This window comes from Vicia villosa, linkage group LG1 (assembly GCF_029867415.1).
Source record: "Vicia villosa cultivar HV-30 ecotype Madison, WI linkage group LG1, Vvil1.0, whole genome shotgun sequence".
Lineage (NCBI taxonomy): Eukaryota > Viridiplantae > Streptophyta > Magnoliopsida > Fabales > Fabaceae > Vicia > Vicia villosa.
This window is the reverse complement of record NC_081180.1, coordinates 93,331,756-93,345,528: the sequence shown is the minus strand read 5'-3', so window position 1 is coordinate 93,345,528 and position 13,773 is coordinate 93,331,756. Positions and strand designations below refer to the sequence as shown.

The 13,773-nt window shown below is 33.3% G+C and overlaps 1 protein-coding gene, 1 long non-coding RNA gene and 1 pseudogene across 3 annotated transcripts; 2 read left to right on the top strand and 1 right to left on the bottom strand.

Annotated features, from left to right (window-relative positions):
* The first annotated feature begins 5,489 nt into the window (after window positions 1-5,489).
* On the top strand, window positions 5,490-9,061 carry LOC131643555 (receptor-like protein EIX2; annotated as a pseudogene).
* Window positions 9,062-9,447: 386 nt separating this feature from the next.
* On the top strand, window positions 9,448-10,972 carry LOC131643556 (heavy metal-associated isoprenylated plant protein 39-like). 2 transcript variants are annotated; one of them, XM_058913809.1, is made up of 3 exons: window positions 9,448-9,742; window positions 9,918-9,996; window positions 10,135-10,972. In XM_058913809.1, the coding sequence occupies exons 1-3, from the start codon at window positions 9,734-9,736 to the stop codon at window positions 10,347-10,349; spliced, it is 303 nt and encodes a 100-aa protein (XP_058769792.1). In that variant the 5' UTR covers window positions 9,448-9,733; the 3' UTR covers window positions 10,350-10,972. The 2 variants fall into 2 exon arrangements, with proteins under 2 accessions (XP_058769792.1, XP_058769791.1); XM_058913808.1 differs by having other exon boundaries at window positions 9,450-9,742; window positions 9,915-9,996.
* Window position 10,973: 1 nt separating this feature from the next.
* LOC131643557 (uncharacterized) lies at window positions 10,974-12,916 on the bottom strand. Its single transcript, XR_009296239.1, has 3 exons — window positions 12,444-12,916; window positions 12,077-12,281; window positions 10,974-11,975 (listed from the first exon to the last, which is right to left on the bottom strand). It is a non-coding gene; the product is annotated as an uncharacterized LOC131643557 (long non-coding RNA).
* Between the last annotated feature and the right edge of the window lie 857 nt (window positions 12,917-13,773).

Here is a 13,773-nt window from a genome sequence, read left to right as displayed (position 1 = left end):
CCTCTTGCTTCTTCGCGTATTACTTCAGGTGTCTCTCCCTGATTAATATCTCTATGGCGTCCTTTAGGTGGATGCAGTCCTCGGTGTTGTGTCGGTGGCCTTTGTAGAATCGGCGGAACTTCGATTTGTCCATGTTCGGTCGCGCGGGCATGGTTTTAGGGAAGCGGACCTTGCCCGTCTGGAATTCGGTGTTCGCACATTCGTTTAGGATGTGTTCCCTTGAAGCGTTGAGCGGGGTGTTTTCTCGGAACTTCCCGGCTGGGGCCTTGTAGTCCTTGGGATCTCGTCCCTTGTCGTCTTTCTTTTTGTCCGTTCCCCGTCGGGAATCGTCTTGGCGACCGTTTTTATTGCTTTCTTCCTGTCTGGAATTGCGTACCGCATGAGCGGCCTCCTTTTCTCATATTGTATGTATGCCTGGGCTTTGAGGAAGAACTCGTCCAGAGTGGCCGGTATTACGATCCCGACGACTTTGGCGAAGTCTGAGCATGGTCGGAGGCCTCGCTCGAGTAAGAATTTCTTCATATGGGCAGTTGTGGATACTTGCACGGCTTCCTTGTTGAATCTTTCGATGTAAGCCCGTAGGGACTCGTCTTTTCCTTGGATGATGGCTTCCAAGGAGGCTTCTGATTTGGGGTGTCTCCGGGAGGCCGTGAAGTGTCTGGAAAAAAGTTTTTCGAGCACCTTCCATGAGGTGATCGACTCATCGGGAAAAATTTTATACCAAGTCATGGCTCCTTTGCACAGGGTGGTAGGGAACAAACGGCATTTGATGGCCCCGGGCACCCCTCTATAATCAAGAAGGGCGTCGATGTTCTCTATATGTTCGTCTGGATCTATGGTCCCGTCGTATGTGCCCAAAGGAGGGGGCTTCTCGAGACCGGTCGGCAGGGGATCCTCTAAGATTGCATGGGATAGAGGACCATGGCGCTCCTCTTCCTCGCCGCTAGTGGACAGAGAGGAAGATTGGTTGTGGCTACGCCTCTGTCACCTCCGGTTGTCGTCGTGCCTTACCGGGGGCGATCTAGACTTCTTTTTTGGCCGAGGGGATATTGATCGGCGTCGAGAGTGACGGTCGCCTGACCCTTTCTTAGAGGAAGGACCCGCATTCTCCCTGGGGGAGGGAGAACGAGGGTGTTTCTTGGTTACTACGTCGCGTCGAGAACGAGGTTTGTGACCGGGGGGAGTTTTTGAACAGCGCTTCTGCTCAAGGGCCCCGATCCTATCGTTTTGCTGCTTAATGAGCGCGTTGATCTGAGCCAGAGCGGCCAGAACAGCGTTCATGGTCTGGTCTTGGGGAGCCTGACCTTTGGAGAGGAAAGGGTTGCCCATGATTTCTTCGTGGTTGTCCTTCCTGCCTGTATTCTCGAGATGCTGGAGTGCATCGTCTTGGAGATTTCTTGGGGAGGGAGATGTTGTTGCACCGTCGCGAGGGACAGTGTTTCTGGATGGAGGCACGACGATGGAAATGTCGTTTCTTGTGAGTATCGCAGTGTCCAGTGAAGAGGAGTCTTCGTTATTGCCAGCCATGGGTGAAAGTTGATTTGAGCTTTGGTTCCTGGGTTCTTGCAGGAAGCAAGAATGGATCAAGAAGGTGTAAGGAAAAGGAACGGGGGAGCTAGATATTCCCACAGACGGCTGAGAGGGGGAAAAAAGGGTTGTACCTGCAAGGCACCCCCACGTAGCCTCCGAAAGTTGGCCCCAGGCTCCTTCGAACTCAGGACCTCAAGCCTCAAGGGAAGCACGCCCTTAAGGCCCAAGCTCCACCGCTAGACCAACCCTCTCGGGTTTGTTAATATAATTATTAATTATAATTAATTGAAATAGTAAAAAAGAGTGAGTTTAGTGGAAAGTTACTGATAAATCCGGTTAAACGAAAGGTTGGTGGTATATATAACCATAACGTCTTATGCTTACCGATTGCAACATAACTCCATGTGAAAGGCCACGTGATAGAAGGAATAAGGCAGTATAATTTAATACATTTACTCTTAATTTTACTACTTTTTATTGACTTTTTTTCTAGCTAGAATGACTAAATCTGGATTAATTTTCTCATTGATTTTAGTGTCTCCGATTTTTTTAAAGCAATTCTGCTAAGAGTTTTAAAGCAGAAGCTTGATGCAAATTGCATGTGTAGTGTCTTCTTCAGAGAGATTCATAACTGTAGAATAAGTTGTGGCTTAATTTCTTACTCTTTCTATCTATTTTGTAGGTTGATTTTTCTCCTTTATTTTATAGTTTTAATTTCTCATACAAATATTTTTAAAATAATATGATTCTAAATTTATTGTTTTTATTTTCTCTTGTTCAAACTTATTTATGATTTCTTTTGTAGGTAAATAATTTGAAGCATCATAAAATTAATATCAAACAGCGAGTTAAAAGAAGTATTCATTCTAAAATTTAAAATATATTTTAGAGTGAAGATCCATTTTGGTCCCTCACAAAAATACACAACTCAAATTAGTCCCTCACAAAAATAAGGACTCGATTTAATCCTTTACAAAATTTAACCGGACCATATTAGTCCTTATGTTACTATTTTTACCAAATCGGTTTTTTTCATACTTTTAAACCATGACTGGACTGCCACGTTGACTTTTATTTTTTATTTTTCATTTTTTTAATACTAAATTAATTTTTAATTATAATTTCATTTTTAAACAATTCTGAATTAAATATATCAAACAAGTCAAAATTATTTTTTATATGGAATTGAACCTATGACCTTTAACCAATATTTAATGTCCCTCCACTCTAAAATTTAAAATATATTTTAGAGTGAAGACCCATTTTGGTCCCTCACAAAAATACACAACCCAAATTAGTCCCTCACAAAAATAAGGACTCGATTTAATCCTTTATAAAATTTAACCGGACCATATTAGTCCTTATGTTAATATTTTTACCAAATCGGTTTTTTTCATACTTTTAAACCATGACTGGACTGCCACGTTGACTTTTATTTTTTATTTTTCATTTTTTTAATACTAAATTAATTTTTAATTATAATTTCATTTTTAAACAATTCTGAATTAAATATATCAAACAAGTCAAAATTATTTTTTATATGGAATTGAACCTATGACCTTTAACCAATATTTTATGTCCCTACCACTAGTCCAATGTATATTCATGACAAATAATTCTTATAATTTTTAGAAATATTAAATAATATAGAATTTAAAACAAAAAAAGTTAAAATTTGTACCAACTGGGTCTCAAATTTAAATCCGTTCAAATTAAATGATAGTTACTTTACAACTAGACAAGTCAATATATATTGTTAGTATTATTAATAATGAATACTTAAGTTAATAATTCAAACAAATATTTACTTATTTCAAATAACAAAAAAATAAGTATTTACTAATTTTAAGTAATACAAAATTTAAAAATAAAATTAATAAAATATAAATCCTAAATAAAATTAATCAAATAAAAATAAATAAATAAATATTTAATTGAATTACTATTAAATTAATTGATTACTATTTAGTTTGTATTAACTAAATAATTTTAAAAATTAATTGATTATTTAATTTAAATTTATTAAATATTTTAATAATTAATTGAATTACTATTAAATTAATTATTATTTAATTTGAATTAATTTTAAGTAAGTAAATATGTATTTGTGTGTTATTTAATTTTAATTACATATAATTTAATTATTTCTAATTGATCAAATATATTGAGGTTTTATATTTAATAAATTTTAATTTAAATTGGTGTATTATTTGAAATTAGTAAATCAAAGAGGATCGAAACCCCATTGATATAAATTTTATAACTTTTGTTTTAAATTCATAATTATTTAATATTATTAAAAATCTTGGAAATTATTTTTCATGAATACATATTGGCCTAGTGGTAAAGACTTAAGATATTGTTTAATAGTATTGGGTTCAATTCCTTATAAAAACAATTTTGCCTTGATATTATTAAATCAGTATTGTTTAAAAATGAAATTACAATTAAAAATTAATTTAGTATTTAAAAAATGAAAATAAAAAATGAAAATAAAAAATAAAAGCCAACGTGGCAGTCCAGTCACGGTTTAAAAATATAGAAAACCAATTTGATAAAAATATTAACAGAAGGATTAATGTGGTCCGGTTAAATTTTGTAAGGGATTAAATCGAGTCCTTTTTTTTTTGTGAGAGACTAATTTGGGTTGTGTGATTTTTGTGAGGGACCAAAATGGGTCTTCACACTATATTTTATTATATATATTTTCTTCCTAACTATATTACTGTTTTCTAATTCTTAGATATGTATTTTTTAAAATAATACTAAGAAGTGGAGTCGTAAACATAGGAGTACTTTGAAGTATCATAAAAAAAGTGTAAAATGGGTTAAAAAAGTGATTTAAGAGATTGCTAACTATTGGTTATCTTATTTTAGTTGCAACATGTAAAGAATCATACGACACTCATAAAATTTAGCTCTACGCCTAGTGCTAAATGCAAATGCGCACATAAATTGTTATAAATGGACACATGATGAAGTTTATGTTATTGAACTCGACATAATTTTTTTTATCTTCTACCATTTATAAAATTTGTATTTTTCTATCTTAATTTATAATTTTTTTATTTTTTATTTCAATTATTAATTTGATGATATATATATATATATATATATATATATATATATATATATATATATATATATATATATATATATATATATATATATATATATATATATATATATATATATATATATATATATATATATATATATATATATATATATATATATATATATATATATATATAATATAATTGGTCTAATTTATTTATTTATTAATTTTATAAAAAATGTATTTTAAATAATTAGATAATATTATAAAACACCAAAAAAACTGAACTATATTAAAAATTAAAGATGTAACTAATATAAAAATGACTCATATTAATATTTTTTTAAATTATAATAATTTTCATTAATATTTTATAATTGTTTTGTTGTGACATCTTTTTCTTAAATTGTGACGCCTTCACATTTTTTAAATAATTTCTTTGTATTTACATCTAAAATAATTTTTTTATTAATGTGTAAGATTTTTGTTATTAAACTATTTGAAAAACAAAACACCAATAATTTAATGTAGTTACTTTTAAAAAAAAAATTTAAAACAAAAATACATTATTTTGCTTATATTCGTGAATTCCTTGGGTACAAGTATAAAAACCAGAAAAATATTTAAAAAAAAATGAAATTACGTTGGTTGAATTGAAAGATGCAAAATTGTATGGTAAGTAATTCGCCATTACTGTATCTCTAAATATCTTGGGAAAAAATGTGTCACTAAACATATATTATTTTTTAAATACTAAACATTTTTGTATATAAAAAGCTTGCCTTGATTTTGGTTTAGTTTGATGCTTCGAGGAAGTTGTATTTAATTGATAAGTGAAAATGATGTGTGTGTTATACTTATATATATAAGTTGTGTGAGTGAAATGAAAACCATCAATCAATTCCAATAGAAAACATAGAGAGAAAAGATGGAAAGATATTACAAATGTGCTTTACTACTTTTGGTGTTGATTGTAATTTCACAATCATGCTTGTGTGCTAATTCAAATGTCCCTTGCATTGAACAAGAGAGACAAGCCCTTCTTGCTTTCAAAGCATCCATTTCACAAAACTCATCAAACACACTTTCTTCATGGAAAGGCACTCACTGTTGTCAATGGGAAGGCATTGGCTGTGACAATGTTACTGGACATGTTGTCAAATTTGATCTCAGAAATGCTTGTTACCCAGCACCATATTGGTGGCGACAAAAAAAAGTTGATCACTACCTTCGCTATATTCTGGATGATGATGATGATATTCCCTGTTTGCAAGTAATTGCTCCAAATGTCAGCTCGTCTTTGCTACAATTGGAACACTTGACTTATTTGGACTTGACTGGAAATGATTTCAGTGGAAGTCCAATTCCTATGTTCTTGGGATCCATGGAACACCTTGAATATATATCTCTTAATCATTCTCATTTTAGTGGGAGGATTCCCATCAATCTTGGAGATTTGAAAAACCTACAATTTCTTGAAATCAGCTCTTATTACAATTTCAATTACTCATTACAATTAACAGAAGATGCCAGTTGGATATCTAAACTTGATTCACTCAAACACCTTCGCTTGAATTCTGTTTCCATCAAGGACTCACACAACTTGTTTCAGGTACTCAATTTACTTCCATCCTTGTTGCATCTTTCCTTGTCTCATTGTGAACTTGACAATTCACGCATACCTCATTATGCTTTTCAAAACATGACGTCTCTTGTCTATCTTGGTCTCTCACTAAATAATCTCCATGGTCCAATTCCCAAGGTTTTTCAAAACTTGAATTCCATTGAATCACTCTATCTTTCTGGAAACAATATCAACTCTATTCCATTATGGTTTAGTGAATTAGACAAACTTATCGTTCTTTATCTTTCTGACAATGAGCTCTATGGTCCAATTCCTGAGGTTTTTCAAAACATGACTTCCATTGAATTCCTTGACCTTTCTGATAATAGTTTAACTTCAATTCCATCAAGGTTTGTTGAGTTGAAGAGACTTGTGTACCTTGATCTTAGTTGGAATCAACTCACACTTAAAGATTACTTTTTATCATCAATCATAAATTCCATGTGCCGCCTAAAAATATTGAAGTTATCAGAAAACAAGTTTTACACAGAATTAACGGAACACTTTGAAACATCTAAATGTATTAGATATGATTTGGAGTACTTGGAATTAGGGTATAATTATATCAGTGGTAACCTTCCAACTTGGTTGGAGAAACTTGAAAATCTAAAATACCTTGATTTTACTTCAAATTTTCTCCATGGACCTATCCCTTTGTCAATAGGAAAGTTGTCAAAACTGCGTGAGCTATATCTATCCAATAATACATTTGAAGGGCTCATTCCTGAAAGTATAGGTCAACTTGTCAATTTAACTAACTTGGATCTTTCTTCTAATAATTTTCATGGTTTAATTCCTCAAAGTCTATGGAAACTTGCAAATCTAAAAAATCTTGATCTTTCAGAAAATTCTTTCAATGGACTCATTCATGAGAGTATAGGCCAACTTGTCAAGTTAACACACTTAGATCTTTCTTCTAATAAGTTTGATGGTTCAATTCCTCAAAATCTATGGAAATTGGCAAATCTAGAGGTACTCGATCTTTCAAAAAATTCTTTTAATGGGGTCATTCATGAGAGTATTGGTCAACTTGTCAATTTATTTCAATTAGATCTTTCTTCTAATAAGTTTGATGGTTCACTTCCTCAAAACCTTGGAAAACTTGCAAACCTATATTTTCTTTATCTTTCAAATAATTCTTTCAATGGACTCATTCCGGAAAGTCTTTGTCAACTTGCCCATATGTATTATTTAGATATTTCTTCAAACATGTTGGATGGAGTAATGTCTATGGAAAAAGGATGCAGTTTAAGTTTGAGCTATTTGAATCTCTCCCATAATCAAATCAGTGGTTCACTTCCAATAGATATTGGCCATAAAATGCTGTCTTTAGAATACTTGTTTCTAGGAAATAACAACTTAAATGGTTCAATACCTTTCTCTTTATGTCAAAGTCCACTGCTCAACCTTGACCTTTCAAACAACAAACTGTCAGGTGAAATTCCAAATTGTTGGAAGAATACTCAACAATGGTCCGAGATAAATTTGGCATCCAATAAATTGACAGGAACATTCCCAAGCTCATTCGGGAATCTTTCCTCATTGTTTTGGTTGCATTTGAACAACAATAGCCTTCAAGGAGAGTTTCCGGCGTCTTTTGTAAACTTGAAGCAATTGTTGATTTTGGATATTGGTGATAATGAACTTTCTGGGGGTATACCATCATCATGGACAGCAAACACCTTTCCTTTACTACAAGTTCTTAAACTGCGACATAACATGTTAAGTGGTAGCATTCCTTCACAACTATGCCAACTCAAATCGCTTAAAATTTTGGACATTTCCAAAAACAAATTACAAGGTTCAATACCACGATGCATAGGAAACTTTGAAGGAATGAAATTGGAAAAAGTAATACCATCGCCATCTCACATGCAATCATACAAATTAATAGCAGAGGCTCCTCAAATATGGTCAAATGAGTTTCTTACAGAAGTTGATGCAGAACCTCCTACTGCAAGTGAATACGAATGGTCTACTGAAGTTGTGACAGAAGTGGTTAAAGGAGAGGAACTGGAGTATGCTAAAATCTTGAGGCTTGTTGTCGATATGGACTTGTCAGAAAACAATTTGGTTGGATTCATTCCAAGTGAAATCACATGGCTCACGGGACTGCATAGTTTGAATTTGTCAAATAATCAATTGAAAGGAGAGATCCCTCAATTGATAGGGGACATGAAATCATTAGAATCATTGGACATGTCTCATAACCAACTTTCTGGCAAAATTCCCAATACCATGTCTGCTATAACTTCATTGAGTTTTTTAAACTTGTCTCACAATAATTTTTCCGGACCAATTCCCAAAGATAATCAGTTTTCAACTTTTAATGAACCATCTTATGCATACAACCCATACCTTTGTGGATCTCCACTTCCAAACATGTGCCCTAGTGATGTTTTGCATGGAGCTTCTGAAAGAAAAGGTAATGAAGATGAAGATGGGATAGAAAAAGTATGGTTCTACTTTGTGATAGCATTTGGCTTTGGGACTGGATTATGGGGAGTTATTGGCACTTTGTGGTTTAAGAAGAAATGGAGGCATGCTTACTTCAGATGGGTGGAAGATGTTGGTGATGATATATATGTGGCAGTTGTAATAAAAATGGCAAAGATAAAGAAGAAGATGAAGAGAAACCATGCATGAACATGAGTAACTCTATGTTTATGTTTCTTGTTCACTTATTTCTTTTTACTGAATGTTTCATTTCATATTAGAATAAGGTTAATGCCACACTTTGTATTTGCTTTTCTTCTGGGTGTGTTTGGATTGGCGGTGGACAGAATTGATTCTAATAGAAATGAGTTTGGTAGAATTGATTCTATCAGAATTGAGTTTAGCAGAATTGATTTATGTTTGAATACATTTATGTAAAAGTGAGATGAATAATAAATTTCAGTGTAAAAAACATCCAGAATCAATTCTGGAGGCAGAAGCTACAAATTCTAGCTTCAAGTAGAATCAATTCTTGAGACAGAATCAATTCTACTTTTATCTAAACAAACATCTTAAAATAACTCAAAATCAATTCTACATTTGTAGAAGTGCTTTTGGCCCATCTAAAAGCCAAACCAAACATGCACGAGTGAATTTTATCTTTATGATTGAAAAAAGTATGTGTCATTAAGTTTGTCTTTTGATGTCTCCATCTCATATTCAACTCTTGTGTCATCCTTATCATAACATTAAGTTTGTATCGTCAATAAAGCATTTGGATCTAAGTAAATGTTTCTGGAAATAATTGTGTTCTGACATGAGTGGAGCCATTCAAACATGTGTGATTTGTATTGATAGGGTAGGAAAGATAGTATAAAAACAAAGTGAAAATGAGAGACAAAATAAAAGATGTTTCAAATGGCACGTAACATGTTATCAACACATCAAACATTTGTCTTATTGAGTTTCTCCATGCTGGATGGCCAGAAATAAAACAAGACATCCACAACCACACGTCTTACATTGTATTCTCAAGCCTTCATTCTCCTCTTGCTTGTTTTTCACACCCTTCTTCCCTTTTCACAATGGCTCAGGTACTTATCTTCCCATTTGGGTTTCTGCACAATAATTTTTTCATTATTAATAATTAATAAAGTGACACCATAAACTGGTTATAGTTATATGAATAATCTGATTTAGAATTGTGTTTGTTTACTCCTTTTTCTGTCTGTTTTTTACATGTGCTATCACTCAATGGATCCGTAGCAGAAGGTGGTGTTAAAGGTCCTTACTATGACGGATGACAAAACAAAGAAGAAATCAATAGAAGCAGTTGCAGATATCTATGGTGGGTGTTAACTTAATTTAATTTTCATTTACTCAAATATATATGTTTAGCAGAAAGTCAGTTTTCTCTGCAACGTATACACATTAATGGAATACAATAAAACATGCATCTGTGTGACTGTTGGTACTTTGATAACAGGAGTTGATTCAATCGAGACTGATGTTAATGAACAGAAGTTAACAGTGATTGGCGAAATGGATACAGTGGCAGTAGTGAAGAAGCTAAAGAAAGTGGGAAAGGTAGATATAGTATCAGTTGGACCTGCCATAGAAGAGAAGAAAGAAGAGAAGAAAGAAGAAAAGGAAGAGAAAAAGGAAGAGAAAAAGGAAGAGAAAAAGGAAGAGAAAAAATAAAGACAATACACATCATTGGATTTTCAAATTCTCTCTTTACATTGCCCAAGGAGCTAATGACTTATGAATGTGATAATATATCTATCTATGCATTTGATTCATGCTTGTAAAGAATGATATAACTACATGCAAAGAATGATAAATTTGTGGAATGAAAGAGAAACATAAGACCAAACCAAAAAATAAAAGCGGACAAAAGAAGATTAGGAGGTTTTTATATGAAATAATAAAGGGACCTTTCTCTATGACTAAATTTTAAAGATATAACCATTGTGAATCACCTAAATGTCTTCATGATGTTAAAATTTAATTAACAACTAACTTAGCATGCAAGACAATTCCAGGGAAAAGTGTTGGGATTACCCGGAAAGCAAAGCAATGTACAATGGCTTCAGCTCCCTTTTCAACAAAAGTGTACTTAGACATCCGATTGAGTTGATTATTTCAGTGTTTGAACGAAATTCTCTTCTGTGTGTGATTGGCCTCGGTTCTTTCTTTCATATCTTTATACACAAGATGCCTCATGGATCTTATGGAATTCTTAATAGGAACATAGTAACTTGAACTGATATGATGAATATGAATCTGAAGAATGGTGATACTGAAATAGAATGATCCTGTCATGAAAACAATACCAATTAAATACAATCAATAAAAAAAATCCAAGTGTTGATACTATTTTATTAATATTATTAAAATTCATCTTGAACTTGCGAATAATTGTGTGAAGAAAATCACAACTCACACAAGAATTGTTCTAGACCCAGATTCTATCCCACGATGCAATTCCAGCTAACTAGGCTTTATGTGAGATTTTGGATCGAACTCTAGTATGGCCGAAGGGTAGCTTCTTGGTTCGACAGGGTTAAGCATGAAGTCGAAGGTTGTTCACATGCTTGTGTCGAAGATGCTAGGGTTGTTAGCATGTTAAATTAGGTTTTAGTGTTTAAACCCTAATTTGTTAAGTTAGCTTGTTTATTAAGTTGACTTGTGTAATGGGTCTTGTGGAAAAAGCCCATTAGTTAGTATGTTAGGTTTTATTATAAATAGCATACTAGTCTCTCATCATTGCTAAGCTGCAAATCCTAATTTAGGGTGAGAGAGGTTATTTGTTATTCTTGTAAACTTGTAATCTTGTTTTAAGAGAAAGTAAAAGAATAACGGTTATAACCAATTATTGTGTTCTTCTTCTCCCCTATAATTCCCTATTATACTTTGTTATTGGTATCGTTTTTCACAACACTTTATATTTAAAGTAGATACTCAAAGGTTGTGTTTTTCATTATTCTTGTTTCCCTGCACTCATATGTATGGGGAAAAATCTTAGTATACGAACATTTTATTAATTCGAAGTACATAAAATATAATTCCACCACTTATGTTTTCTTGGATGATAGAACCAAATAAACACGATAAATTGGAAGAGCATAAAGCTTGACAAGATTTGCGGACAAACCAAAACAAATTACAAGCAGATAGCCACAGATACTCAGTCCCCAAAACTTGGATGATGAACACATTTACCTTAAGGACTCTGAATTGTGAGAACCATAAGCAGAAAACTGAAGTATCTCCACCAGTATAAGTCTGTACTTTCTTGTAAATAACATAACTGGGCACGGTGAACTGATAATTGCAAAAAATGAAGACAATTTTAGTGCAGATTCAAAAGTAAATCTAATAGTTGTTAAAAAAATAGTCTTGTGGTGTTAATTGAAAAACATTACCGAAGATTCGGCAGCTTTATTTATTATTGTTTACCAACATAATAAATAACCATGACTGTTTAGTTTGGACTTAGCATTGCATCCTAACTGTTTGGACTTTGTGATCCTACTATGCATATTGACAGAAGTCTGTCTTTTGATATGCATCAATCTGGGGAAGGAATCCCAACTAGTCTGGCACTCTGGGCTCTGCTCTAACAATCATCTGCAGCATACCAAGTATATGTCAAAAATCGAAAATCAAATACCAAAAATAGGGGGCATAGAATAAACCCGTGCAAACAGCTAATTATTGAAATATGTAAGTAGGCAAACCTGTCCTATAGTGGAAAAATCCTATCTAATAAAATTAGGAACTAAATCTCACCAATCAAAGTCGGGAACAGAAGAAGCGTGTCTTGTTTGAGCACAGCAAATATAGAGCCAATAAATAAACCATGACAATAACCTTTTAATACAAAGGATATGTTTTTCATGGAATATAGAAGCGGGCTATGGCGGTCTTGAAGCCACAAAGAAAAGCAACCAATTTGGGCCTGATTTTGGAAGGCAGCATAATTAAGCACACAATTGTATTTGCAATATTTTTGGCTGTTTGCTCCGGACTCTTTGAAATGCACCAACAAACCAGGTGACTTAGTCGTACAACTAAAAAATAAGCGAACATTTTTAATTATAGATCTCATCTCAAAATCATGAATGATTGACATAAATTTCAGCTGATACAAAACAGTAAAGAATAACATACAAATGAAAATGACACCACTTCAAATATCAACAGACAAGAGGGATGAGCACAATAACTGAAATAAGTAATGGATAATGCAATATTGGAAATATCAGATACCGTTTGAAAAATATTATAACCAAACAGACATACTAAATGTTGAATAAACTTTAATGTTAGTAAGTGTGTTTTTATTGATAAGTTTGTGAAAAATAAAGAGTCTCTTGTAGTTGAAAGGCCAAGAGTTTTGTACTGGAAAAGCCAAGAGATAATGGCATATTAAGAGTATTTATTTGTTTTAATTTCCTAGTATAGCAGAAGTCTTTTAGGTCTATATAAGACTTGTTTGTATTTTCATTTTCAACAAGGAAGTAAAAAGTGCAGTTTTAAAGTAAGACATCCACCAGTGGAAGTATAGTGTAAAAAGTGTTCTGTGCAGTTTTAAAGAAAGTCTTCCACCAGTGGAAGTATAGTGTTAAAAGTGTCCAAAATTGTTACAACTGCAGAATAGAAGTAGCAGTCAGTTTTTTACAAATTGGCATCAGAGCTAATGGCGAATACGATGAGTCAAATGCCGCTACCACGATTAACGAAGGCGAATTACGAAAATTGGAGTATCCAAATGAAAGCTCTTCTCGGATCTCTAGATTCGTGGGAGACAGTCGAAACTGGTTTCGTAGAACCAGATAATACCGGAGGGTATACAGCGGCTCAAACCAAGGCGTTGAAAGAGACGCGTTCGAAGGATAAGACGGCACTGTACATCTTGTTCCGAGTTGTTGATGAATCAGGCTTTGAAAAGATTGCAGGTGCAACGACTTCGAAACAAGCATGGGACACGTTAGAAAAAGTATACAAAGGAGCTGACCGAGTCAAGCAAGTTCGTCTTCTAACTCTTCGAGGAGAATTGGAGAGAATGAAGATGAAGAAGTCGGAAACTGTATCAGAATACATCACGCGTTTGCAAATA